General features: G+C 38.9%; 1 protein-coding gene across 1 annotated transcript in view; it reads right to left on the reverse strand.

Annotated features, from left to right (window-relative positions):
• The window catches only part of TOX (thymocyte selection associated high mobility group box), a 226,659-nt gene that overhangs the window by 39,509 nt on the left and 160,798 nt on the right, over positions 1–26,352 (reverse strand). Inside the window, exon 4 of the mRNA XM_051609767.1 lies at positions 8,382–8,660. Within this exon, the coding sequence (XP_051465727.1) occupies positions 8,382–8,660 (279 nt within the window). The remainder of the gene's footprint in view (positions 1–8,381; positions 8,661–26,352) is intronic.

Raw genomic sequence — 26,352 nt, forward strand, 5'->3', positions numbered from 1 at the left:
AGACTACTGTTCAAATCAGTTTCTACTGCAACTGCAGGTCCACTTTCCAGGGATTTTGAAGATAGTATCAGTTATAGACATCCCCTTACATGCCTAATTAAAATCTGAAGAAACAAAGCTTTACGAGTACAAGCAGTTTAGACCCCTTTGGAGGATCAGTTCTGATCCATCTTGAGTTAGCTACAAAGCTTTTTTTCTTCTGCTTACAAAAAAAACCAACCCCAAACAGTTTGAGGAAAGGAGCGAAAGAGAATGGTGTATGAAGAAAAGTGCATGTGCATTATTTGTTTACCACCTCAAAAAAATTGCACGAGCATTTGTGCAAATTTGTTAAATGCAACTACACTTTGCCACTGGATAGCTCAGAGACCCTGATCACTGAAGCACCCTACTTTCCTAGGTGATTTATAAGAGCATAAAGGGATATCGTCCTGATTCCTCAACAGATCCCAAAGCAGCTTCTCTTGATATATCACTTAATTCACGATACCTGTAGCAATGATCTGGGATCTTACCAGAGGGTTCAAAGGCTTTTTTCTCTTGTTAGCATGGATAGAGTACTGCACATTACAAGCATTTTGAAGTACGAGAAGGTCACGAGCTTAAAAGGTATACTCTAGGTTAAGGATCTACTAGGCATGACTTTAATCACATCCTTGTATTTTTATTTTTTAATGATGCATATCAAGCGAACACATGAAAACAGAGAAATTCAGAGGCATTGCATGAGGAAAATGGTTGGAAATTCTTATTTTGAGCATTTTAAAAAAAAAAAAAATTCTATATACAACATTTGGTGTCCAGCAGGGCCCAGGTGATTACAGTGAACAAGCTGGATTTCTGTGGCTTACTAAGCACAGCAACAAAGTGATGACAGCAATTTTAACATGAAATTGCTTTTTTCCTGAGTATTATGTTACAATAGAGGAATCGTCAAATGAAGGTTAATGGACATGGAACCTATTGGCAGCACTTGAAAAATATGGAAAAACAAAAGCACTGTGCTATCCATTATTAAGTTGTCTGACTTTTAGTTTCTTGCTATTGTTTCATTCTACAGCCTACACAAAGCTACCAGCTAAATGGTAATCTACTAGGGCTCCCTAGTTAATTCAACAATACCAGTCTAACCTCTTCAGACAGTTCTGCACAAACTCGGCAAGCAAGGAGGCTTGACAAGAATTTGGGTTATAGTTAAATTGTTACCTCTATGATCTGCAAAAGATTTCCTCTTTTCAGAGTATTTTTGGACCAGTGAGATTTAAAAGTTCTCTGCATATTAAGATACTATATTACCTAAGTTGCCCTTAAACTATTTGATATACTGCAGAAACTTGTGTAAGAAGTTTTCTGGTAAGTTCTTCTGAGAACAGCTGTAGAATCTTACTCTCCAACCTGAATGATCAAGAGACTTAAAAAGCCCACTGTTAAAAAGAGGGCACTCACAGGGGAAATTTTGTTTGTCTTATATGAAAATAAAAAGAATCCCAGAATTCCAGGACTTGCAAATGGCTGAGATGATGGCCTACCTTATGCTCCCATCAGTCTATCAGCTTCATAGACTCCACTTCTAACCACCAAAGCAGAGACAGATGGGAAATAAAATAAAAACCATCTATATTCTGCTAGGCATAGACTTGTGCCTCAAAATCCCTGGAGGTGTAGTTAGCTCATGGTAATCCACCTCCTGTCATGGCTTATTGCTTAATTATGGTGATGTATTTAACTTATTTATCACCAGAAAGCAATAATCTTTCACTTTAAGAAAGTGTACATTAACCACGTTGCACACATAATAGATCACAAGAATATCTAGTGTAGGATTTAAAACTATCAAGTAAGGCACATCGCTGGTATCCAAATGTCCCTTGAGAAGCTGGAAAATGTCTATAAGTATATTTAAAATAAACTGCAATAGTACCAAAGCCTTTAATGGATCTAGGAGAGCTGTTTTATGCAGACTATCTTGCAGTAATCGCTGTAGTTTAAAATAGATTTTAATCAAGCGCCATCTGCATAATAGGCTGAACAGACAACATAGATTTCCACTTATATCTCTTATCATATAAAGTAAATATTGTAAAACCTCTACCACATAAAAAGAATATACTGCAGCAGTTCTTTAATAGTTGTGTTTCTGTTAGTTAATTCTTACTACTTGCAGTCCTCTCACTATCTGCCCTCTAAAAGACATTATTTGAAATTCTTTCACCAGTGACATTCAAAGGAGCATGGAATAAAACTCTGTTATCCATCTATGAAGAAATACATATTTGCAAACCAGTAATACTTCCAGAAACAGCTCAAAATTATTCTTGGCAATAACCAAATACATGTTTAACGATCCAGTAGTATGAATTATGACAAAAATTACATAAATGTAATATTCTAATGTTGAGGGGAGCAGAGTAAAGCATGTGTAAATGGCCACTTTGCTTAGAATGTTTTTATAGTTACTTACAACTATTAATTTTCAAGTTTTCTCTTTCTTCTTCTTTTAACCATAGTTCCCCATATTCGATTTAGGGATGCACACCGCTCACAGAAACAATATCCTTGGTCTGAGACTATTTTTCATATTTCCATGGACTTGGCAGCTTTCTGACTGTGAATACACAACCTTATAATTATGCTACTGTTGTCACTGATCTTGTGGTCAAGCAACCTCAGCTGTCTTGCTTTTAGAGCAACACTGCATAGGGCAACTGAGCCCTTTATAATGCAGTTCCTTCTCCTTTTTTGTGCAAGAGATTATATGACATTTAAAGTCCAAAAGGCCTATACGAAATAGGTTTTATGAGGATGAGTACTGCCAAAAATTACTTAGCAGCTGCTGCCACTAGTTTTGTTTATGTTGAACAACAATTTCAATATTTACCATAGAATGAACACCCAAGAAGCTCAGTACTCAAACAATTAAATCAGTTTGTAAAGTTTCCATATTACAGGCATTTGGAATACATCTTTTAAGCTGCATTGGTAATTTCCTCCATGAACAGAAATCAGTGGTTCATTAGGGATACAATTATATTTGTAGTCCAAATGTGTACAATGCACATATTTATTAATATCTCTTGTCATCCTCTTTCTATAAATTCATGCAAACATGAACAGGACACTGAGATTTATGTATTTTTTTCTCTAAATAGAAATAGCTATTATTGTTAGGGATTCCTCTGCTAAACCTCCTATCAAAGGACCAGGGTCTTCTCTTTCACACGTAAGGCTGAGCATTCAGCAGGTATAAACTAAGGGCAGTCACCTGACACTGGGGTTATTTTCCATTTTAAAATATACCTTGAATCAATGTTGGTACATAGGCAAACATCTTCTCCTGCTGGTTAAATAGGGAGAATGTCACTGTTGCTTTTAACAATATGGTGAATTCAGAGGGAGTGGATTTTTACACAGTCCTCATGGCAGGAACATCTTACTGACTCCATGAAGCCGCTTAAATGTGACAAGCTCCAGCAGCTACTACATGACTGCAACATATGCACTTCTACTGCAGGACTGAGTAATGAGCCCTGATCTATTAAGTAATACCACATATCTACAGGATAGCTTATAAAAGAGAAAACTCTAAGTTTAGCCAAGTTATATTTGTGTAAAAGGTATGAACATGAGAATGACTGTTCTGTCTCTTCCTGTCCCCATCCAGTGCCTTCTTTCACTCGGAGGATTTCTGGAGTAAGAACCTTCATAGGCCCCTCCAAAGCAGCTCTGAGAAAATGTAATACTGCTGCAACTGGGAAGAAAGATGTCCACAGAAAGCTGGTCTATTCTAGGTATCCATATCTATTCACTGGCAGTCTCCAGGAAGAGCAACATGACAGAAAGATACAGCGGAACAGTTTAAATAACGAACTACAACACAATAACTCCTTATGCTGATTATTCAAACCCTCTTGTCTTTTATGGAAGGAACCACAGCAGAATCACTGCATCATACCAGGCGTGTCACCCCTGCCAGTCTCCAGTGGTGGCCAGCTTCTAGGCATTTTCACAGAGAGTTTCAAAGAAGACAGGTCTGGCATTATCTGATCCCCATCAAGCTTGCAATTTAAACCCTACTAGCTGGAGATAAGTTTAAGCCCTCAGACATTATTAATCAAATTTAATATCCCTTAAAGCTTTTCTCTTAGTGGAAAAAATTATAATAATTTACTTTTAAGGTAACGTATCTACTTCAGCATACTGAATTCAATTTTGCAATGTGTATTGTGCCTTTTCTTATTTTTTTTTTCCTTAGACTGACCATGTGTCACCATTTGACTCAGGAACGACAACAATGCTCTCGATCTCCTCCCCCACCCACCCAGGTAGGGAAGGAGAGAGAGAAAAAGAGAGAGACTTGGCTGGATTGAAAACTAAACTACACAGCTTTAATTAAACACTAATGAATGATATAAGAAAATATATACATTATATACAAATATGTTCAGGTATGTGCAAAAGCCTCTCGCCTCCCCCGTGCCCCAGCAACTCCCACAGCACTCCCCTGAGCTGGAACAGTCCCTGGAGCTGCTGCTGGAGAAAGAAGAGAGTGATGAGGGTCAGGAGAGCTCGAGCCTGGGGTTCGATGGTGATGGATGGACGGAGTTCTCCCCGAATGCTGACCATGGACGGAAGAGAAGGGAAGAAGAATTGGGAAGAAAGTTGTCTTCTGTGATCTCTGACCTTCCTCTGAGCTTACGTAGATACATGGAACGGAATATCTCTGGAAGTTTTGCTGTCTGTCTAATTCAGCCTCCTACGGGGGGGTCATAGATCTCCCCGTAGTGTCTGAGCTGGCAGGGTGAAGGTGCAACCTTGAAGACCCAGCAGTTAGAAAAACACTCCAGTGTCTTATCAGCCATAGAAGAACACACTGTTGCTAGTTAAAAGAAATCATACTGAAGGAAAAAAAATCAGTAAAAGGAAAATTTGCTTCATCTTGGCTCAAACCAGGACACCATGAAAGAATTTTAAGAGAGTTTTACAAAATAACATGGCCTGAGAGGGACAAGGGAGCAGAAGAGAGCTGGCAGATCTTTAAAGATGCTTTCCATAGGGCACAAGAGGTCTCAATCTCCTGGTAGAGGAAATCAGGCAAGGAAGGTAAGAGAACAGCATGGCTGAGTTGAGACTTGCTGGTCAAACTAAAAGGCAAGAGCCTTCACTGGAACCCCTCTCCTCACAACTCTCATGTTGATGGCCCACAAGATGCAGACCAGAGAGACAAAGTCCCCCCCACTGTAAGTGAAGATAAGGTTTGTGACCATCTGAGGAACCTGAACATACACATGTCCATGGGATCTGATGAGATACATCCCAGAGTCCTGAAGGAATTGGCTGGTGTAGTTGTCAAACCACTCTCCATGATATTTGAAAAGTCATGGCAGTCAGGTGAAGTCCCTGGTGACTGGAAGAAAGGACATGTTATGCCCATATTTAAAAAGGGTAGAAAGGAGGACCTTGGGAATTACTGACTTATCAGCCTAACCTCTGTGCCTGAGAAGATCTTGGAACAGATCCTACTAGAAGACATGCTAAGGCACACGGAGGACAAGGAGGTGATCCAGGACAGGCAGCACAGCTTTACCAGGGGCAAATCCTGCCTGAACAACCTAGTGGCTTTCTACAATGGAGTGACTAGATCAGTTGACCAGGGAAAAGAAGTGGATGTCATCTATCTGGATTTCTGCAAGGCCTTTGACATGGTCTCCCACAACATCCTTCTCACTAAATTGGAGAGATATGGGTTTGATGGGTGGACTGTTCAGTGGGTAAGGAACTGGCTAGATGGTCAAGTCCAGAGGGTAGTGGTCAACGGCTCTAAGTCCAGATGGAAAACAGTGACAAGTGGTGTCTCTCAGGGGTCAGTGCTGGGCCCAGTGTTGTTTAACATCTTCATTAACAATATTGATGGTGGCATTGAGAGCACCCTCAGCAAGTTTGCTGATGACACCAAGCTGGATGGTGCGGTTGATATGCCAGAGGGATGGGATGCCATCCAGAAGGACCTGGACAAGATGGAGAAGTGGGCCCAGGTGACCCTGATGAGGTTCAACAAGGCCAAGTGCAGGGTCCTGCACCTGGGCTGGGGCAACCAGAGATATGAACATTGGCTGGGGGAGGTAACACTCGAGAGCAGCCCTGTGGAAAAGGACCTGGGGGTACCAGTGGATCAAAAGCTGGACATGAGCCACCAATGTGAAGTTGCAGCCCAGAAAGCCAACCACATCCTGGGCTGCATCAAAATAAGTGTGGCCAGCAGATTGAGAGGGGTGATTCTGCTCCTCTACTCTGCCGTGATGAGACCTCACCTAGAATACTGCATCCAGCTCTGGTGCCCCCAGCACAAGAAAGGTGTGGACCTGTTGGAACGTTTCCAGAGAAGGGCCATGGAAATTATCCGAGGGCTGGAGCACCTCTCTTATGAGGACAGGCTAAGGGAGCTGGGGTTGTTCAGTCTGAAAAAGAGAAGGCTCCTGGGGGACCTCATAGTGGCCTTCCAGTACCTGAAGGGGACCTACAGAAAAGCTGGGGAGGGTCTTTTTACAGGGGCTTGCAGTGAGAGGACAAGGGGTAATGGTTTTAAGTTGAAAGAAGAGAGATTTAGGTTGGAGATCAGGCGTAAATTCTTCAGTGTAAGGGTGGTGAGACACTGGAACAGGCTGCCCAGAGATACGGGGGCTCCATCCCTGGAGGTGTTCAAGGGCAGGTTGGATGGGGCTCTGAGCAGCCTGTTCCAGTGGAAGGTGTCCCTGCCCATGCAGGGGAGTTGGCACTCAATCTTTAAGGTCCCTTCCAACTCAAAAAATTCTGCGATTCTGTGGTAAAAAATTGAACACACTATAAATTAGCTTACACACAGAAAGGATGAAGTTTTATGTGGTTTACAGTACTTAGTATTTCTTTATTGAAAACAATAGCTTCAGATGAGTACTGTCTGCATGAAACCACAACTCTACACTTTAGCCAGCATGAAGTGTTGCAGTGAAGAAGTTAATGAAAAATATGGGGTAAATAACTGAAATACTTGATAGAAGCAGAAAGGGTATCTTAATTATTTGAGTGGATGTTTTCTCCAGAAGTTTAGAGCATCTTGCATACTCCCAATATATGCAAAAATATTAGCAAAGCAGTAGGACTAGCACATAAATTATTCTGAATAAGTAAAGGCTGCCTGTAATTATTTTTACACAGCTGTATTCTAAAGTATCCCTCAGTAAGGAAGTGCTCATTTAAAATGTATGAATTATTCAGTAATTTTTTAAACCTTAAGTTTGTGAAATCAGGGGAAAGTACTGAAATAAAACTTCTGAATCAGAATTTATTAAAAATGTACTAAAACATATGTCTCAAATTACATGATTATTTTATAGCTTGAGGCATGAAAAACAATATAATTTGAAGACAAATCAGACTTACATTTCTTGACTGGATTACACCTCCTTAGTGACTCATATGCTTTCTTCACATTCCTCACAAGTCTGCAACTTTTTTCCAGAAGACATGGCCATGGTACACTGCATGATACACATTACACTACACTACAGGGCTGCTCTGACAAGACTCTTATTTTGTTGTGACCCTAAAATAGAGCTGAAGAGGTTCTCAATTCCAATATGCTCTGTTCCTGATTTCTGGGATGACTTTGTGCTAAGTCCCAATCTTTTTGTGTCTCAGCTTTTGTGTTTGCAAAGTTAAGAGAATACACCTGTGCAATTTTTGGGAGGCTTTGAGTATTTTGGAAGGTCTGGGAAGTTTTTGCATGCAAAACCTGTTACATAAATCAGCATTTATCTTTTAAAGAAATTATTATGTAAATTACTGTTGATATTTCATGCCTGTACTGACACTAAAATTAAGCTTAAATATGTCATGATGGAGTGTCGGCATCTCCCAAAGTGTCAATACACAATGGATCTTCAAGATTTTCAAGGTAAGATTTTTAAAGTTTGTAGAGAATCATTCTGTTCTGGCTGCTATGATGTTCTGTTTACTCATCCTGTGACCAAGTAGCAAAGACCAGCATATTGTACAGACTGTTCATACTTTTTATAGCAGTAACTTGATCTTTAACTGGGAACAAACATCTCTTCTATGCAAATGAGAAAAGTCAACCTTTATATTAAAGTTCTAAAGGAATGGCTATCCTTCGAGTGTTTTACAGGATTCCTCTTTGCTTTCATGAAGAGGAATGAAGTAATTTACTCAAGCTGCTCGAAGAATTGACTGGGAACTGTGAGTTTAGTATTCATAACCTTTTATTCACTTCAGTCAACGACCAAAAATGTATAAAGTATCACCTTAATCACGGTGGCCATACAATTTGTTTAACAGGTCCTAAAAACATCCACCATTGACATAATAATCCTAGCATCTAAGCCTACCTTAGAGCTATCTTCTCCTTCATCTTCATGGACTGAACTGGATGGTGAAGGAGTTGCAGATTTGCTTCCAGGTGGAGAGGGCGAGTTGTGAGGAACATTGTTTCCACCCATATTCAAACCAAGCTGTGCACTGAGCTGGGACTGGTTAATAGTAGTCAGCTGCCCATGCTGCATCATTCCTGGCTGCCTAATATCTGCAGGTTGAACCCTTGGCCTCATGGTTGCCATCTGAGGATGGGAACTATACTGGGCTCCTTCTGTATTCCGTAAATCTTGCATCTACAAGAGGAAAAAAACTGTATTAAGCATATCACTAATAAAGTGTTCTGTTCCTTTAGAGCTTGGTTGGCCTGATCAGCTATAGAAGGCTTAAAAGAAATAGCAAGTACTTAAATAAACATGTAAATACTGGCAATAAACAGAGTAATGATATGATTGACATTTGCATAACACTGACTGTTACAAACTATTCAGGCTGTAGCCTCAACCCACAGGAACTGCAAAAAGCGATGAAAGCTTGTTTCTTTATCAGGGGAACAAAAGGGCACTGCTTTCTTTAACTTTATGTAGAGTATTTCAGAAATGCTAACATACCAGGACAGGTTTACACTCTGAAGTTCAGAACCAGATCAGCACATGAATAGCCTCAAAATTCAAGAAAATTTCCAGATCCTACTTCTCTTCTTAGGATTTGTGTGTGTGTGAGCTGTGAATCTGGGAGCTGCCGTTTTCAGAGTTTGAATATCTAGTATTAGGTTCAAATCTATTTTGCCAGGTGCTGCCCAATGAAATACTGGAATTTTCAGGATTCAGACAACTGACAAGAAGGATGCATTGACAGACTGATTAAATGATTTCTGAGTTGATTTGCTGCTACGAGATATATGAATAGAAAGCTAAGGAGTCACGGGATTGACGAATCCATTGTGCTATGTGGGTCACTGCTTCTTAGCATTAACGAGACATACTATTTTAATGCAAGCAACAAATTCAGTCTCTGCAAGGATAAGAATTAAGAGCACTGGAGGATGAAACTCCTTTCTTGTCCAGAGGTCAAATGCACCATACGCACACACTACAGCAGATTGTCTGGAACATCTTTTCAGTATACTCATATGGAAATATGACAAATAGTAAAGTGTATCAGAGAGAAGCTCAGATTTAAGCTAAGGTGCTCTGTGGGTGATTTAAAATTGAAGTGTCAATTCACACCTCAAATGAAATAGGTATAGTTGTCTCTCAGTGCATCAGACAAACAAGCTGTACGTACCGTGTGGAATCTGACAGGAACTACCATTGGGTAAGTTCCTTTATGGTAAGTACATGTGTTAATGGTTCAATATATAACCACATTTATTCTGCTGACAGTCTTTGTTAGACATGTCATCTGAATCGCTTAAAGATCACTCAGATACTTATAAAAAACTTTTTATAACGCATGGCTTCTATAACCTCTCTCTCATACACATACTCTTATGTATCAATGCAATCTGTAAGATACCTTTCAACCAGGAATGCACAGAAAAAGAAAAGATAAACCTGTAACTTCACTTTTTCTTTCATTATAGTGTAAAAAATACTAATTTTAGGGAGATACTTTATGAGCTTTGGGATTGATTTTTTGTAAAGCTGACTGTTTGACAGTAAATCAAACTAGTACTACGATTAGTTATGGCATACTTACCACTTTACGTTTGTCTCTGAAAACTATTTGAAATAGCTTCTGACAACATGCCACCACAAATATATCTGCATCCATATTGCTTTAGAAATTCATAGCTTTTGGTAAAAAAAGGGTTATCGATACAAACATGTTCAAGCTCACTTAATGACTACTAAAGTACCAGGGGTGAGGAGCAGAGCCAACAGAGTGTATGAAATCACTTCAAGACTGAAATTTGAATCCTGGCAGACATTTATGTTTTTAAAGATTGCTACTTGTTCCCTTCCCTTCAGTACCAGCTCCCCACCTTGCCAAACATACTAGCCTTGAAAGGTACAATTACCTCTGTCTCTAGCAGGCAACCCATACCAAAACAGTTGTGCCTGTGAAGCTCTAACTTCTGCTCAGCCATTTTGCTCTGTATCCACTAGTTGGGCTAGGCACCACTTGAAGAATGGGGAGTGGGAGGCAGGGCTGCCCTGGCCCTCTTGACCAGAGTGGGAAAAGAGGACAGAGGATGGAAACTCCCTTGGTCCTTCACATGTTGGGGAGAGGGAGTCAAATCCCTCCCAAAAGCCCTGAAACCTCCATGTGGGCATGTGTCTTCCCTGGGGTGCCCACCACCCTGTGGGGGCCAAGCCCACCCTGCCCTGCTTGCAAACACCATGGGTTTTCATGGGGCAGCACCTCTTGATGCCAGACTGGGGCTGGGAATACACTCCCTCACAGAAGGCTGGAAAAGCAAGACCACTTTTTAATAAGAATATGCATCCTAATGATTTTATGAACTCTGGAAAAGTAACAAGCACTATTTGAAACTCCTAACAACTCTAACTTTGAATTAACTTGAGAAGTGTCTATCTCTGAAAGCAGGGTAAAGGTTATAATTTTAATTACTTTTCCTGAAGTAAAATATAATACAATTGCTATTATTCAAATGCTCTATCCTTTATAAAAAATATTAATATGAATTTCAAATGTTATCAGATAGATCCTGCAGAACATTCTGTGTTTGTCATCTTTAAACAACATCTAATTTTAAACAGTCCATGATTCACTTTCAGCTCCAGTGCTGAACATACACTGTATTTTCAAATAACATTACACCAATTGGACAGTACTGGATGTATCCTCATACAAAGCAAGTGCATATATACAGTCACAGAATGGTTTAGGTTGTAAAAGACCTTTAAGAACATCAAGTCCAACCTAGCACTGCCAAGACCACCACTAAAGCATATCTCTAGGCATCACATCTACAGGTCTTTTAAATACCTCCACATATGGCGATTCAACCAACACCCTGTGCAGCCTGTTCCAGAGTTTGATAACCCTTTCAGTGGAGAAGTTTTCCTAATATCCAAAAGAAACCTCCCCTGGCACAATTTGAGGCCATTTCCACTCATTCTATCACTTGTTACTGTATTTGCAAGACAATTTTTCACTAGTGAAACTCTGAGGACTGCAAATGAAGTGGTGCAGTTGCCCGCAGCAATGAGGATCCACATTCGCAGATGAGGTTTCCAGCTCACCTCTTGATACCTCACTGAAGAACCTGCCTTTCCCTATCTTGTCCCTTTCTAATGAAAAAAAAATGGGATTGCCTAAGAAAATGGAAACTGCTCATTCCTTGAACAAGAGTAGGCAGCTCACCACTTAACTGTGACAAGCTATGAGATCACATCACAGAAAACATGGTGAAGAACATTCAGGTTCCTAAAGGATCAAGAAACCAAGAATTTTCCCATCTTCCCTGTTGGGTTCAAGAACAATCCCACCCATGAAAACCACACACTTGGGTCACTGCTGTGGCGTGACATTATGCAGCTATTTCAAATGCCTTGTCTCTGCCAGAACAGTGGCAACAATCACACACACTCTCTGTCAACATAACATGCAGAGTATGATCAATTTCTTTTAAACTACTTCAAAATAAGAAGCTTCCTATTCCTCGTTTCTCCAGATGGAGTTTTACAAAATCCACCAATGTGTAGCTGTGCTGGAGTCATATTCAGTATGCAGAAGCAACACTGCGAACACATTCCTGCCGAATGCAAAGCCAACTACAAATCCTGACAGGTGGCAGAATGCCAAATGGAAGAACAAAGTTAAAGAGTCTGAGTGTTACGGAGGATAAGAACAGTCTGAAACTGATGCCTTCAATGGTCTCTCTGATAAGGTAATAATGATAATATCTGGCACTTTAATATCATTCTGCATCTGTCAGTTCCAGGATGTTTCACAGCTTGTGTTATATTCAGCTTTAGAACAGAGAATCATAGAATTACAGGATCACAGAATCATAAAATGGTTTGAGTTGGAAGGGACCTTAGAAATCATCTAGTTCTAACCCCCCTGCATGGGCAGAGACACCCACCACTAGATAAGGTTGCTCAGGGTCTCATCCAACCTGGTCTTGAATACTTGTGATACTGGAATACTTGAATACAAGTGGGCAACTTGTTCCAGTTTCTCACCACTCCCACACTAAAGAGTTTCTTTCTAATGTTTAACTTAAATCTCCCCTTTTCCAGTTTTCTTCCATTGCCTCTTGTTCTCTCACTGCAAGCTCTTGTAAAAAGTCCTTCCCTGGCTTTCCTGTAGGCCCCTTCAGACACTGGAAGGCCACTATAAGGTCCCTCCGGAGGCTTCTCTTCTCTAGGCTGAACAGAATCACAGAATCACTGAAGCTGGAAAAAACCTTTAATCATTGAGCTCAACCATTAACCCTATTCTACCAAGTCCAGCACTAAGCCATATCCCCAAGTGCCACATCTAGATGACTTTTAAACACATTCAGGGATGGTGACTCAACCACCTCCCTGGGCATCATGTTCCAATGTCTGATAACCCTTTCAGTGAAAAAGTTCTTCCTAATGTGTAGTCTAAACCTCCCCTGATGCAGCTTGAGACAATTTCCTCTTGTTCTATCACCAGTTACTTGTGAGAAGAGACCAGCGCCTACCTCTTTACAATGTCCTTTCAGGTAGTTGTAGAGGGCAATGATGTCTCCATGAGACTTGTTCTCAAGGCCTTTCGCCAGCTTCATTGCCCGTCTTTGGACATGCTCCAACACCTCAGTGTCCTGCTTGTATTGAGGTGCCCAAAACTGATCACAGTATTCGAGGTGTGGGCTCACCAGTGCTGAGTACAGAGGGATGATTGATTCCCTGGTCTTCCTGGCCACACTATTCCTAATACAGGCCAGGATGCCATTGGCCTTTTTGGCCACCTGGGCACACTGCTGGCTCATATTCAGCTGCCTATCAATTAGAATACCCAGGTTCCTTTCTGCTTCCAGCCACACTTTCCCAAGCCTGTAGTGTTGTATGGAGTTGTTGAGGCCTAAGTGCAGGACCTGGCACTTAGCCTTGTTTAACTTCATTCAATTGACCTCAGCATATCGATCTAGTTTGTCCAAGTCTCTCTGTCGAGCCTCCCGACCCTCAAGCAGATCAACACTCACTCCCAACTTGATGTGTTGTCTGCAAACTTACTGAGGGTGCATTCTATCTCCTCATCAAGATTGTTGACAAAGATGTTAAAAAGAAGTGGTCCCAATACTGAGCCCTGAGGAACCCCACATGTGACCAGCCACCAACTGGATTTAACTCCATTCACCACCACTCTCTGGACCTGGCCATCCAGCCAGTGTTTCACCCAGCAGAGCATGTGCCCATCCAAGCCATGAGCAGCCAGTTTTTTCATCAGAATGCTGTGGGAGACAGTGTCAAAGGCCTTATGGAAGTCCTGGCAGACAACATCCACAGCCTTTCCCTCATCCACCAGGTGGGTCATCTTGTCACAGAAAGAAATCAGGTTCATCAAGCAAGACCTTCCTTTCATAAACCCATTCTGACTGGACCTGATCACCTGGTTATTCTGTATATGGTGTGTAATGGCACTCAAGATAATCTGCTCCATGACCTTCCCTGGCACCAAGGTCAGACTGACAGGTCTGTAGTTCCCTGGATCCTCCTTTCGGCACTTCTTGCAGATGGGCACCACATTTGCCACCCTCCAGTCCACTGGGACCTCCCCAGTTAGCCAGGACTGTTGGTAAATGATGGAAAGAGGCTTGGTGAGTGCATCTGCCAACTCCTTCAATACTTTTGGGTGCAGCCCACCTGGCCCCATAGACTTATGAATGTTTAGGTGGTGTAGCAGGTCATTGACCATTTCCTCTTGGATTATGAAGGCCTTGTTCTGCCTCACCTTCCTGTTTTCCAGCTCAGGGGACTGGGTGTCTAGGGAACAACCCGTTTGACTTCTAAATACTGAGGCAAAGAAGGCATTTAGCACCTCAGCCTTTTCCTCATCCTTTGTCACTATGTTTTCCCCTGCATCCAATAAAGGATAGAGATTCTCCTCAGTCCTCCTTTTGTTATTAATGTATTTATACAAAGATTTGTTATTGTCTTTGACAGCAGTAGCCAAGTTGAGTTCAAGTTAGGCTTTGGCCCTTCTAATTTTCTCCCTGCATTGCCTTACTACATCTCTGTATCCCTCATGAGAGGCCTGTCCTCTCTTCCAGAGGCCATACACTCTTTTATTCCTGAGCTCCTGCCAAATCTTTCTATTCAGCCAGGCCAGTCTTCTTCCATGATGGCTCGTCATTCAGCACATGGGGACAGCCTGCTCCTGGACCTTTAAGACTTCCTTCTTGAAGTATGTCTAGCCTTCCTGGATTCTTTTACCCTTCATGACAGTCTCCCAAGGGACTTTGTCAATCAGTCTCCTGAACAAATCAAAGTCTGCCCTCTGGAAGTCCAACGTGGCAGTTTTACTGATCCCTCTCCTTTCTCCAAGAATTGAAAACTCTAGAAGTTCATGGTCACTATGCCCTATAGACTTCCTCCAACTGTTACTTCCCCCACAAGTTCTTCTCTTTTCACAAGCAGCAAGTCCGCACCCTCCCTGGTTCCCTCACCAGCTGTGTTAGGAAGTTATCTTCCATGCACTCCAGGAACCTCCTGGACTGTTCTCTCTCTGCTGTAGCAGGGTAGCGACTGTGAAAACCCTCCCAACTGCTTACAGAGTAATTCATTCACCTCCTCATCCTGGTTGGGTGGTCTATAACAGACTCCAATCTCTATATCACCCTTGTTGGCCTTCCCCTTGATTCTTATCCATACGGACTCAACATATCATCACTTTCATTAACTTTTAGCCACTCATATGTCTCCCTGTTATAGAGGGCCACCCTGCCACCTCTTCTTCCTCACCTAACTTTTCTGAAGAGTTGGTAGTCATTAATTGCAGCACTCCAGTTGTGTGAGCCATCCCACCAGGTTTCCGTGATGGCAACTATGTCATAGTTCTCTTGCTGCACAATGGCCTCCAGTTCCTCCTGGAGCCCGAACTCTTTCAGCCTGTCCTTGTAGGAGAGGTGCTCCAGCCCTCGGATCATCTTCATGACCCTTCTCCGGAGTTTCTCCATGAGCTTTATGTTCTTCTTATGTTGGGGGCTCCAGAACTGGACACAGTACTCCATGCCCGGTTTTATTTTGTTTCTATGAATGGGGAAACTATGAAACATTTCTTTTAATGGCTTTTTTTTTTTTTTTTTTTTTAATCCTGTTTGCATTTTGCTTACAGACAGAAACTGAGCATCCACCCTTATAAGTGTTTGACTGCAAGCTAAAAGACACAGTAAAAGTTGTTAATGTTGAGGGGTGTACTGATAATCCGTATTGGCACATGTTTAGTGCAAAACCAGAACAGGGATGCGTGGCTGAAAATAAGCTCCTAATGTCCTGCTCAAAGCTTCTAAGGTACTACAAATAAAGCTAAAGTGGTTTAAACATCAGACCCTCATTCTTCCCATCAGTTTAAAGCAAAAACAAAGCAAAGCATACAAAGCAGAATACAGTGATATCATCCCTGCACAGAAACATCTGACTGCTGGACAATGTGAGTACAGTATCCTAATCACAGAATCACAGAAAATAGTGCTAGAAGGGACCTCAAAAGGTTATTTAGCCCAACACTTTATCTCACAGCAGGATTAGCTATACCTAAATCATTTCTGACAGATGTTTGTCTAACCTCTTCATAACCTCCCAAGGCAATTCTTGTGCTTAACTATCCTTACAGTGCAAAGAGCTTTTTTCCGTAATGTCTCACCTAAATCGCCTTTGTTGTAATTTAAACCTACTACTTTTTGCTTTGCTCCCAGTGGACATGAGGAATGTTTTTCTCCTTTACAGGAAAGCTGTACACACTAGAAGGCTATTATGAATTTCTTTTCAGTTTTTTCTTCTTTAGACTAAACAACTAAACCTGAAGATTGAAAGACTTTTTTCATATGCTGTGTTCTCTACACCTCTGATCATTCTTCCTTCTGACCTCTGGACTATGTCCAATAACCTTCATCCTTCTTGAAATACTGTGTCCCAGAGTCCACAAAATACAGATATTCTTATCTGACACAGCATTCAGACAGAATCCTTCATCTCTCACAGGATATAGCATATCCTGTGATATATGTGATTAAAAAATCCCTAATTAACTCTCTTTTTTATTCAAGTTGGTTAATCCATGCAAGATGAAGAAGGAGTCAAATTGCAGGGCTCTTAACTAATGGCCCAGAAGATGGCTTTAGGGAGCAAATATTTTTATTTTTTTTCTAAGAAGCATTAGGCAGGCAGTTTCAAAAGAAATGTACTATTAGCAAAATAGTTCCCATATTATTTTTCTTGTTACAATTATGTACTGTGATGAAACATCTCTCAGAAAAGCTGTAAAAGTCCAAATTAATAATAAATATCATCATTCAGTGAAAGAAAAATGGTTGCCTTAACAGATTGAAGTAAACACAGCAGGTCTAAGTACATGCAAGAAATGCTAGGGATTATACACTGGAGATTAAAACATTAAAACATAAGAAGATTTACACAGGGCTTACTCACTGAAGCAAGTGGAGATCATATATCTCACTATCCCAAGCAAATTCAGATAAAGGCACAGCAACCATTATTTCTATTACCATCTTCAGGTCTTACAATGATTTTTGTTTAGTTTTCTACTGGCTGAGAGTTTTTATGAATTTTTCTGAATTTTTCTGATGGACACTGGAAGTGGTTGACAGTTCTTCTTGTCAAGGTAAGTCAGAGCAACATTTTTTCATACTATAAATAGGACGCTATGTTTTGATCAATTCACTTTAAAAAAAAAAAAAAAAAAAAAAGAGAGAGAAAAACCCAGGGGACCTTAGATGTTACCTACGAAGATACCCTTTTTTACTGGCATCACTCATCTGATTCACTATGTTGACATAACACATTCTTTGGTAGGCAGAAGGCATTTTGTTTATTAGTCATATTCTCATTGATATCCCTTGGCCAACCTGTGCCATATTAAACGTGAATGTTGTTCTGTTCCCATATAAGGCTATTTTAAAATGCAGCACTAGCCCCAGTTGTGCCAACTTGCTGAAATCCCATGAGATTTACTTAGAAACTTTACTGGTTTTATTTTAGGTGTTTGAGTTGTCTTCTACTATAAGCCAAAGCACATTTGCAATATGTTGTCCAGTGACACAGATATGGTACATAAAAAAGAGATATGTTGATTCCTACATAATTACTTGACTCTCTAAGTAAAGGTTTCAAAAGAGAAGAAAATATGACATTAAGCTGCCAGGCAGGTTTTAGAGAGCTGGCACACAGAGAAGGTGTTGTGTTTGGGAGACCATACCCATCATTTATGATCAAAACAACTGCAAACCCAAAAAACGTCATAGGTTTCTTAAATAAGGCAAAATGCAAGCAATACTCATCATGCAATCAGAGCTAAGTTTAAGTTTAAAAGAGTGTCTAAATGCACAGAAATGTCCATTTTAGACACCTTTCACTCAGTTTACACTGATAATCAAGCAGCAGAACCTTGTTATACAATGCATGTTGGTGGTACGGATCCGAGATTAACAGCAACTGAAACAAAAGCAAGCCATGTGGTTTAATGTGTTGTTTCCCATCATGGTGATGCTATTCAGTAAGATAACTTAAAATCTGAGATAGCCTGATTATCTGTATTTGTACACTAGAGAAAAAAAAAAAAAATCCAAATATTTAGAAGGCCAATGTAAGGATTCACTGATTAGGGTGGACACAACTCATAACTGGTATGTATGTCCTGCCATCAACAAATTCAGATCAAACATCAAAATTCACGTACTATCAGATCCTTGTTTCCTTTAACTTAAAGTAGAAATAATATCTGAAAACAAGTCTTCTTTTAGTACATATATAAGGGAATGAGTGCTAAAGATCTGTTATGAGAGCTAAGGTTACTATTAAATGACCACAGAGAACCATTCAAAACACATTAAAAGGAAGAACTCAAAGCATGACCTAACAGAGAAAGGGATGTGTGTTTTCATCATCTCACTTTTATGATTCTCTTCTGTATTAGCTAACTGCATAATGAAAGACTAATCTTTAAAGTAAGTGGGTATTTAGGGAATATTTAAGTGTTCTATACAAGTGAATTTTAAATACTATGCCCACTGCAATTTTCAGGATAATATGAAAGGATCATTCAAAATTTCTGCTGATTAGGAAAACAAAATTAAACAGCAGAAACCTCACATGTAAAAAGAAACCCAAACTAAAAAAAACCCCAACCTATTAAATTTACTACTCTAATCTTTTCAAAATCATTCTGTTAAAAATGAAACCACTTCAAGTTGTTTTATATAGCAGTGGTTCTGTAAGTGATCTTAAGCTCCTTTAAAACAATTATATACTCAAAATTCAACTGCAAAATTTTATAGGACAATCACATAATGACAAGAATGCAGTAATATACAGTTTCTATATTTCTAGGTACACAGTTAATTTGGTGGCTATTAACATTCTTTTCTACTTTATGTTTTAATATCCTCCCAGTCACACTGGGCCAAAGTCTCAAAACCAATCATAAAAAACTACCAACTGCTATTCACTCTAATATAATATACTTTTATTTAAAACAACTTCCAATAAATTTCATTATAAAAAGTTATTAAAAGGGTTAAAAACCTATTAAATGTCAAAGAATTTGCCTGACTCAAACTTCTAATAAAGAAACAGAATAGGCTTTCTTTCTGAATTATTTAAATCTTTACTGACTGTGCACTGAACCATGAAATTAGAAAACTGTTATTAGAAGTGTTCTCTGGTTTTTATAAAAGTTGTAGCATAGAATATATCAAACCACAGTCTTTAACTAGACTAGTTAAAGAAATAGGTTTTTAATCCTGAATACATGGTTTTCACTGATATAAAGGGTCATAATTAAAAGTCTGGCCTGGAAGCTGAAGATAATAAAATTATTATTACAGGAGCATACATGTTCATTTGGTATATTCTGGATGGATGTTTTCATTTTCATTTGGACAAGTATCTTCAATTTTGTTTAATCTTGCAAAGTCTACTAATTTGGACCCTCTCAGCAAACAATTAAGCTTTTAATAGTGACTCATTTTAAAGAATTAATGGTGAATAATTTCTGTTATCTTTTTCTTTTCTTTTCAAGTATCTAATGCTTAACTGCAGGTATAGGTTGAGAACAGACAAATGGAATCTAGGAGGTACAAGACAAATACTCCAGCATGTATCTCCTGTAAACAACATTATCCCTTCACTGCTTTTTTTGCAAATAACAACAGAATCAATTTGTATTTCTCCAGCTATTTACATAAGGAAAACAATAAGGCATTTCCCATTTATTTTAGTGATGCTAAAGAACTCCTGAGTCAGCAGTATCTTCACAGGTTCACTCAAACACAATCAAATCAATAGCCTTACATGAAAAGAAATGAAGTCAGTAAGATGTTTGAGAGATACAATATTGTGTCTCAGACAACAAAAATAGAAGCATCCAAGGGACATGAAATTATTAAGTCTAGGAATACAAACTAGATGCTTGGAAATACTGTAAACAGTGTGAAGCTATGCTTGGCAGGAGGGGAAGTGGGATGCAGGCAACTATGCTCATCTTTGCAGTGCTTTGCTCCTGTGACTGACCAACAACAACACAGTAGCCAGGGTGAGATTGCTGTAACCTTCTCTGGCTTCTGCTCTATTCTATTCCATTCTAATGCTATTCGGTTCTATTTTGTTCTCTTCTATGATGTTCACCACAACAGTATCAAACTATCTTCCTGCTGTGAGTTGGGCAATATGATTATTTGTCACACGTTGTTCACTCTGTCTGCTGTAACAAATGTACCCTGACCACAACATCCATCTCTCCCTACCACAAAGTAAAGAAAGCTGTATTAGATATATTTATTTTAATAAAATGGTCTGGAGAGGCTTTCTTGAAACAGTGTTACCTTCCAGTAGATGATTTGTAAAGTTTCCAACAGATTTGCCAAGAGAGAATCTAACCACATGAGAGCAGAGTGCCAAGCACAGTGTAGGGCCAGGGAAGGAGTTAGGGCATAGTTGTGTGTCACTCAGTGATGTCAGTGCAGCTGCTGCTGGATTTTGTCATATATATATATGGTGTTAATATTTATAGGATTACGTCTGGCATTTAAATTAATAGATTTCCAATTAGATATTAATATTCATCACATTAAATATTTCAAAAGAAAGTGCAGATTGCATAGCATTTAGAAAGTGTTTGATTTTGAATAAATTGGAAATATTAGAATTAGCTGGGGCTGGTTAAATAAACATATTTAAGGATCTTTACACTTAGTAAAGAATAACATGTGACTTGACTAAGGAGTTTATTATGTTAACACTGACTCCATATGAATGATTTGGGTACGCCAATGTTTGTGTGCTTAGGGCAACACAGATGCAGTAATTTACTAACTTGATAGGTGTGAAAGTCTTCTGTGAGGATGTTGAGACCATGAATGACCAGGTAGCCCTTTGAATTCTAGTCCCATCAGGCTTTTATATTGTTTTAATGAGCTTAGTTTCAGTAAGGGGTGGCTGCCAAAGCAGAAGCTACCAGACCTACACTCATTAACAATAGATGCAACAGGGAAAAAAACTGAAAGGTGAAACAGAAAATGTAAGAGATGTAACCACAGATGATTCTTGATTACTTCATCTGTATATCATGTTAGCTCATGCTCTTCTTCAGTTCTGATTTCCTCTTGAAAGAACTCATCCTTAGATTTGTAATTGCTGCATTACTTCCATGCACAGCGACAAATTCTGTAGTTTGATGGTGAAATAGACTCTGCCTTTCTCACTCTGTACACCTTCTGAAGTCCAAAACTAATGAATAGTCAGTTCTTTCTAGTTGGTAAGTTTGCACAAAAATCAATTATTATAATCAATATTCTATATTAAGTAAGACTCATCTGAAATGCACATCTGGCTAACCTGTGTCTTTCTGTGTCTTCTAGAGTTCCTGTTTCTCTCAGTGTTACATTTGCCTATCCCAAAGATGGCTCTGCTTGAGTTTAATATCTTATCTGGAAAGTCATGTTCATCAGGTCCAATGACAGGAGGCCTGCCTAAGCTCAGAGGATGTCCCTGTGAGAAGAGACAGAAAATTCCTTCTGGTTAGGTAATAACATTAAACCTGCTGTGACACCTGATAAGTTGGTGCAATATTGGGGTGTTTCATGTCTCCTAACTCTACAGAAAAGCTCTGTAGGATCTGAACTGCATCTTATCTCAGTACAAAGAAATGCCAGTCCCCTCAGAAAGCCAGAGTCTGCAGCACATCAGCTGGAATGACAGACTTTTTAAATATTGCCCATAAGATTTACTCTGAGTAAGCTTCTGTACTGAAGAAGACTTTTGCAAAGGGAGGAGAAGCTGTCCTTCCAGTGTTGTCCACCTGTTTAGGCACTGGACAGATATAAAGTGCAGAAGGATCTCAAATGAAGATCTCTGTCATCCAGAAGGCAGAGAATGAACTAAAACCTGAGTCTGCTACATTCTCTAACCATCTCATTACCCTCATTATTAGGTTTATGAGATTTCCTGCTGTTCTCCACAAACATTTGATGGACCTTTTTTTCCATTCCAGTGCGAAAAAAAGTTGAATCTTTGAAACCAGGCTGACCTAGTGTGCAATTTTCTATATTCTTCCTCTTGGGCACTGTGATGTGGAATATCCTTGAAATTATTTAGTGGGACAATAAGCTCTCCTACAGAATTAATCATAAGCAAAGTCTGAACATGAGTAAGTTAAGAAATGGTGGGATTAGGGAAACTCAGCTGTCTCAGAGTCCTGAAGCCTGTTTGATAAATGTCACCCTTGTTTAAGCAAACCATTCTGCCAGACATTTCAGTCTTGGATGGAAACAGTTGTGCTGTGCTAGCTCTTGCACTCCCATACACAACAGTCCCATTAAACCAAACAAACCTTTGTGTAACTCCCTGCCACTCCAGAACTAAACTGCATAGAGTTATGACTGCACATGATCCATTGATTGCCAGTGATGTATATTTGCTGAAAACTAAAGTTACCTAGGTTTTGAGTATGAATTTGTGAATTTCTGGAGTAAGTTAATTTACCTTGACAAAGAAGATAATAATTTTCCTGGCTGATACTAACAGCCTTGAAAAAAAACCCCGTATCCCAGATGATTCTACTTTTTATTAAGTAAAAAATCATAACAAAATCCATAATTTAGACTAATAACAATGAGTTAGACAGTTTAAATTACATTAGTGAAAGGATCTTTTACCAAATCTTCCTGTTGCTATGTCGCAGCCCTAGAATTCTCATTGTGAGTGACAGCACTGATGGAAGTTGAAATAAAAGGTCTGCAAAATGTTTAGCTCAAAATAGATTGTTTTTCATACATGTGATCTTGTTATCAAGTGATAAACTTACTGATAGTTCTAAGTATATTGTAATAATTTTCCCTGCAATATAAACCTAATGCCATAGTCAAATATTGTGGATTTTGTAAATGTTAACCACATGTGTTATTGCTAGGCAAGACACTTTTTATAAGTTATGAAAAATATTCTTGGCTCTCAGGGAAAAAGCGATTTAATGATATGCTAATAAGTCCATCATTCTTTCTGTATTGTATTATTTACAATTTTGTCTTTAAAACCTATTTAACATCTCTAGTGTAATTATCCATCTGCAGCTTGCCAAGTCCAATATTATAATTCTGAAACAAGAAAAATCTCAATTATTTTATTTCCAACTATGTGAAAGATGAACTGTTGTTGAGCAGTCTCAAAAGATTAAAATTAGTAAATCTATTTTGCTTAGCGTCCATTATATTAGCACTTGTCAGAAGATCTTCCTTTAAGACTATCTATTTTCCTGGTTTTGTATTCCTAAATGCTGGACACTTTCCTTAATAAAGCTTGATCAACTTACCAGAAAAATGTCAGAGAAAAAAGTGAAAGCCATAAAGTCTTGAAAAGATATGCACTTTAGGCAACCACAACTTATGATTTTTTTTTTAAACTCAGTCTGTTATTTTATATCCTGGAACCCCTTACTATCCCATTCATCTTTAGAATAAAGCAGCAACTTTGCTTTAGCTCAGAAAATCTGTTCTTTTAACATTGCCAGGTAGCAACCAAGAGCTGGGAAAGTGATTTTTTAATGACCATTTACAGAGTGATTTCCCTCTATTCCTGCAAGCCAAGGAAGCATATTGGAGTCTGTGGTAAGAATATGTTGTGATATAATACGCCTGACAAAGACAGTAGCAAAACTCAAGGTATTATTTCAACTATTTTGTATGGAATGCACTACAATACAGAAAATTTTAAGTGAAATTTAAGGAGGAACCAACTACCAAGGTAATAAAAAGATGAATGAAGACATTTACAGGACATTAGTTCAGGACATTCAAAAAATAAACCTGAAATAATAGAACTTTCAAGCTGTGGAAGTGATGTCTTCATGAGAGACCACAAAGTTTGGGTTTAGAGATATTTTTCAAATTAGAGAAGGCCATTCCCACTGTGTATTCAGAGTGATGTCGTATGGAGATTAGACCTTTCAAAAAAATGGCCCTGGCATTTTCTCAGCAGAGCCTCAAAAATACAACCAAGTGTTGAAACAGTGTAGTCTGGAGAAATAACTGCATCATTTTAAAGAAAATGTAAATTTTTTTACAAGGTTTTCTCTTCCCTTTCTTTTTGGATGAGGGTCTTGTCATATTAATCCATTACAAACTTCTGTTTTGGACTACAACCTACTGTTAACTGGACCTGAACGTGATCTTAAGTAATAATATTCATACAGTACAAAACAAAACTGTTTATGTTTCTCAGGTTTCAGGTTGCCATGAGCACATCAAGCTTGTTCTGAAATCCCCAAACTTTTCCGCTGCTCATATGTCAGCTCTGTTGACAGACAGAGGCCTCAGTTTCAATGTATTAATGTGTCAAACCCCAATTATTGTAACTGAATAAAATGCATCCAAACACAGGATAGGATCTATGTGTCAAGTTTTAACACTGCCAGAAGGTACACCTGGTAGCTACCTTGACAAGTACTCAAATGCTACGGAAGAGAATACTTAAATCATTAGAAAGATTAGAATTCACATAATCTTAAAATGAAATGACAGATGAATATCCCAAATAGCAGAAAGACCTATCCACAGTTTTGTGTTGTGTTGTGTTTTGTTTTGTTTTGTTTTGTTTTGTTCACATGCCACAGGCTGCCTTCAAGTGAGCTCTTCATGTCAGTCTAACATTCAACAAGTGTGTAGCTTTACATTGTGTCACCACAGCTCTTCTTCTTCTGGGATAGGTTCATCCTCTATTAGCAATCCTGAATTTTGAGACTACGGAAATTCACCTTATCCTCTCTTACTGCTCACAGCAAAGCAATGGCTTTTTTCATTTCAGAAATAAATTTAAAAATGCAGTTGTGTGTGCAAAAGTGCATCCATGACTGCTCACATAATTACTGCAATTATGAACGCAATTCAGGTAAATATGCAAGAAAACTACTAGCTAAGCCTCTAACTGATAATTTCTGTGTGCCTTTACCAAATTTGCATGGGCAATTTTCATAATTACCTTTCCAGGTTGAGTACATAGATCTCAGGACTCAGTTTACATACGATCTGACTGCCTAACTACAGAACTGATGAAGGATATAGGAGCGACTGGTGGAATAAGGAAATTAGAAGCATATGGAAAGAAAATAAACCAAACAAATTCAACTTGAGCTTATGCATTAGCCTCTGTTTATGTTATATTGTGAAAGAGGAGGATATGAGTAATGCATTAGATAGCTCAAGTTCCTTCAGTTATTCTTTGTTCTTCTGTTTTCAATACACAACAGACCCTTTCTGGTAGTCAAGAAGCACAATGATTTTCAGACAGACAAGCTACATATGCATAGTGTAATTTACAGTAAGAGAAAAGGTAATTTAAAGTGTCTAACTCTTCATCTGAGAAAAGCAGGAGTTACTCATGAATGTAAAGCAAAAACAGGGCCCCAGTGGTATTTACAGATAAACAATTGAATGAGTTTATCAATGTCCTCTCTCTCTGAAGAATAAAGGAAACATACTGCATTCCACTGACAGAGGCATTTCAACAAATTATACTTCTGTTGCTAAACTTAAAACCATATTAATAAAAGAAATGGCTTGCTCATTTGGCATTTTAAGAAGACAAGAGAATAAAAGCATTTTCCAGTGAAAAAGAAAAACATACCTAGATACTTGTTAGCCGTGTGATCATTAACTACAAAAAAAAGACATTCTAAGTTTCTAAGGAGAAGTGCTCCAATACACATAGAAAACATGCATGTGTAAGAGAAAAGGAAGGATCCTAAAGTGCCTTCTATGGTACTCTCTTGAAATCTAGATCCAGTTATGGAAACCTTAAAATCAAGCCCATGCATTGATTTACTTTCTTTTGAAAATTCTGAGCTGCTTTTGCATAGTTTGCTAATGTTATGGTTGACCACCAAGGCATCTGAAATTGACTGCTTTTATTGCCAAAATTCAGTAAACAGCATCTGCCATAAAGACTTGATTTTTTAAAGATAGATTTTTTGGATCTATTCATATATAGAATACTCACTCCCCATGATAAATTAATCTTCTTAGATGATTAAATTTTACTCCTGCCAGCATTGTAGAATAAAAAAAACTGGAGGACAGTAAGTGGGGCTCTATTCTTGCTAAGAAATGGTAAACTGAATTCTCAACTGAATTCTAGGTGAATTACCAAACTCGGCCACCTAAAGCAACTCCATTCGAGCACAACAGAGAGAAAAGGCCTGACACATAAGAAACAAACAAACCAGCAAATCCCTGCTCATAGACAAGTAACACTTTCTATGTCTTAAAAGTATTGCTGTGATGATTTAGTTTGAAAATTACTGACACATGATAAACATTGC

Source organism: Apus apus, chromosome 2 (genome assembly GCF_020740795.1).
Source record: "Apus apus isolate bApuApu2 chromosome 2, bApuApu2.pri.cur, whole genome shotgun sequence".
Classification (NCBI taxonomy): Eukaryota; Metazoa; Chordata; class Aves; order Apodiformes; family Apodidae; genus Apus; species Apus apus.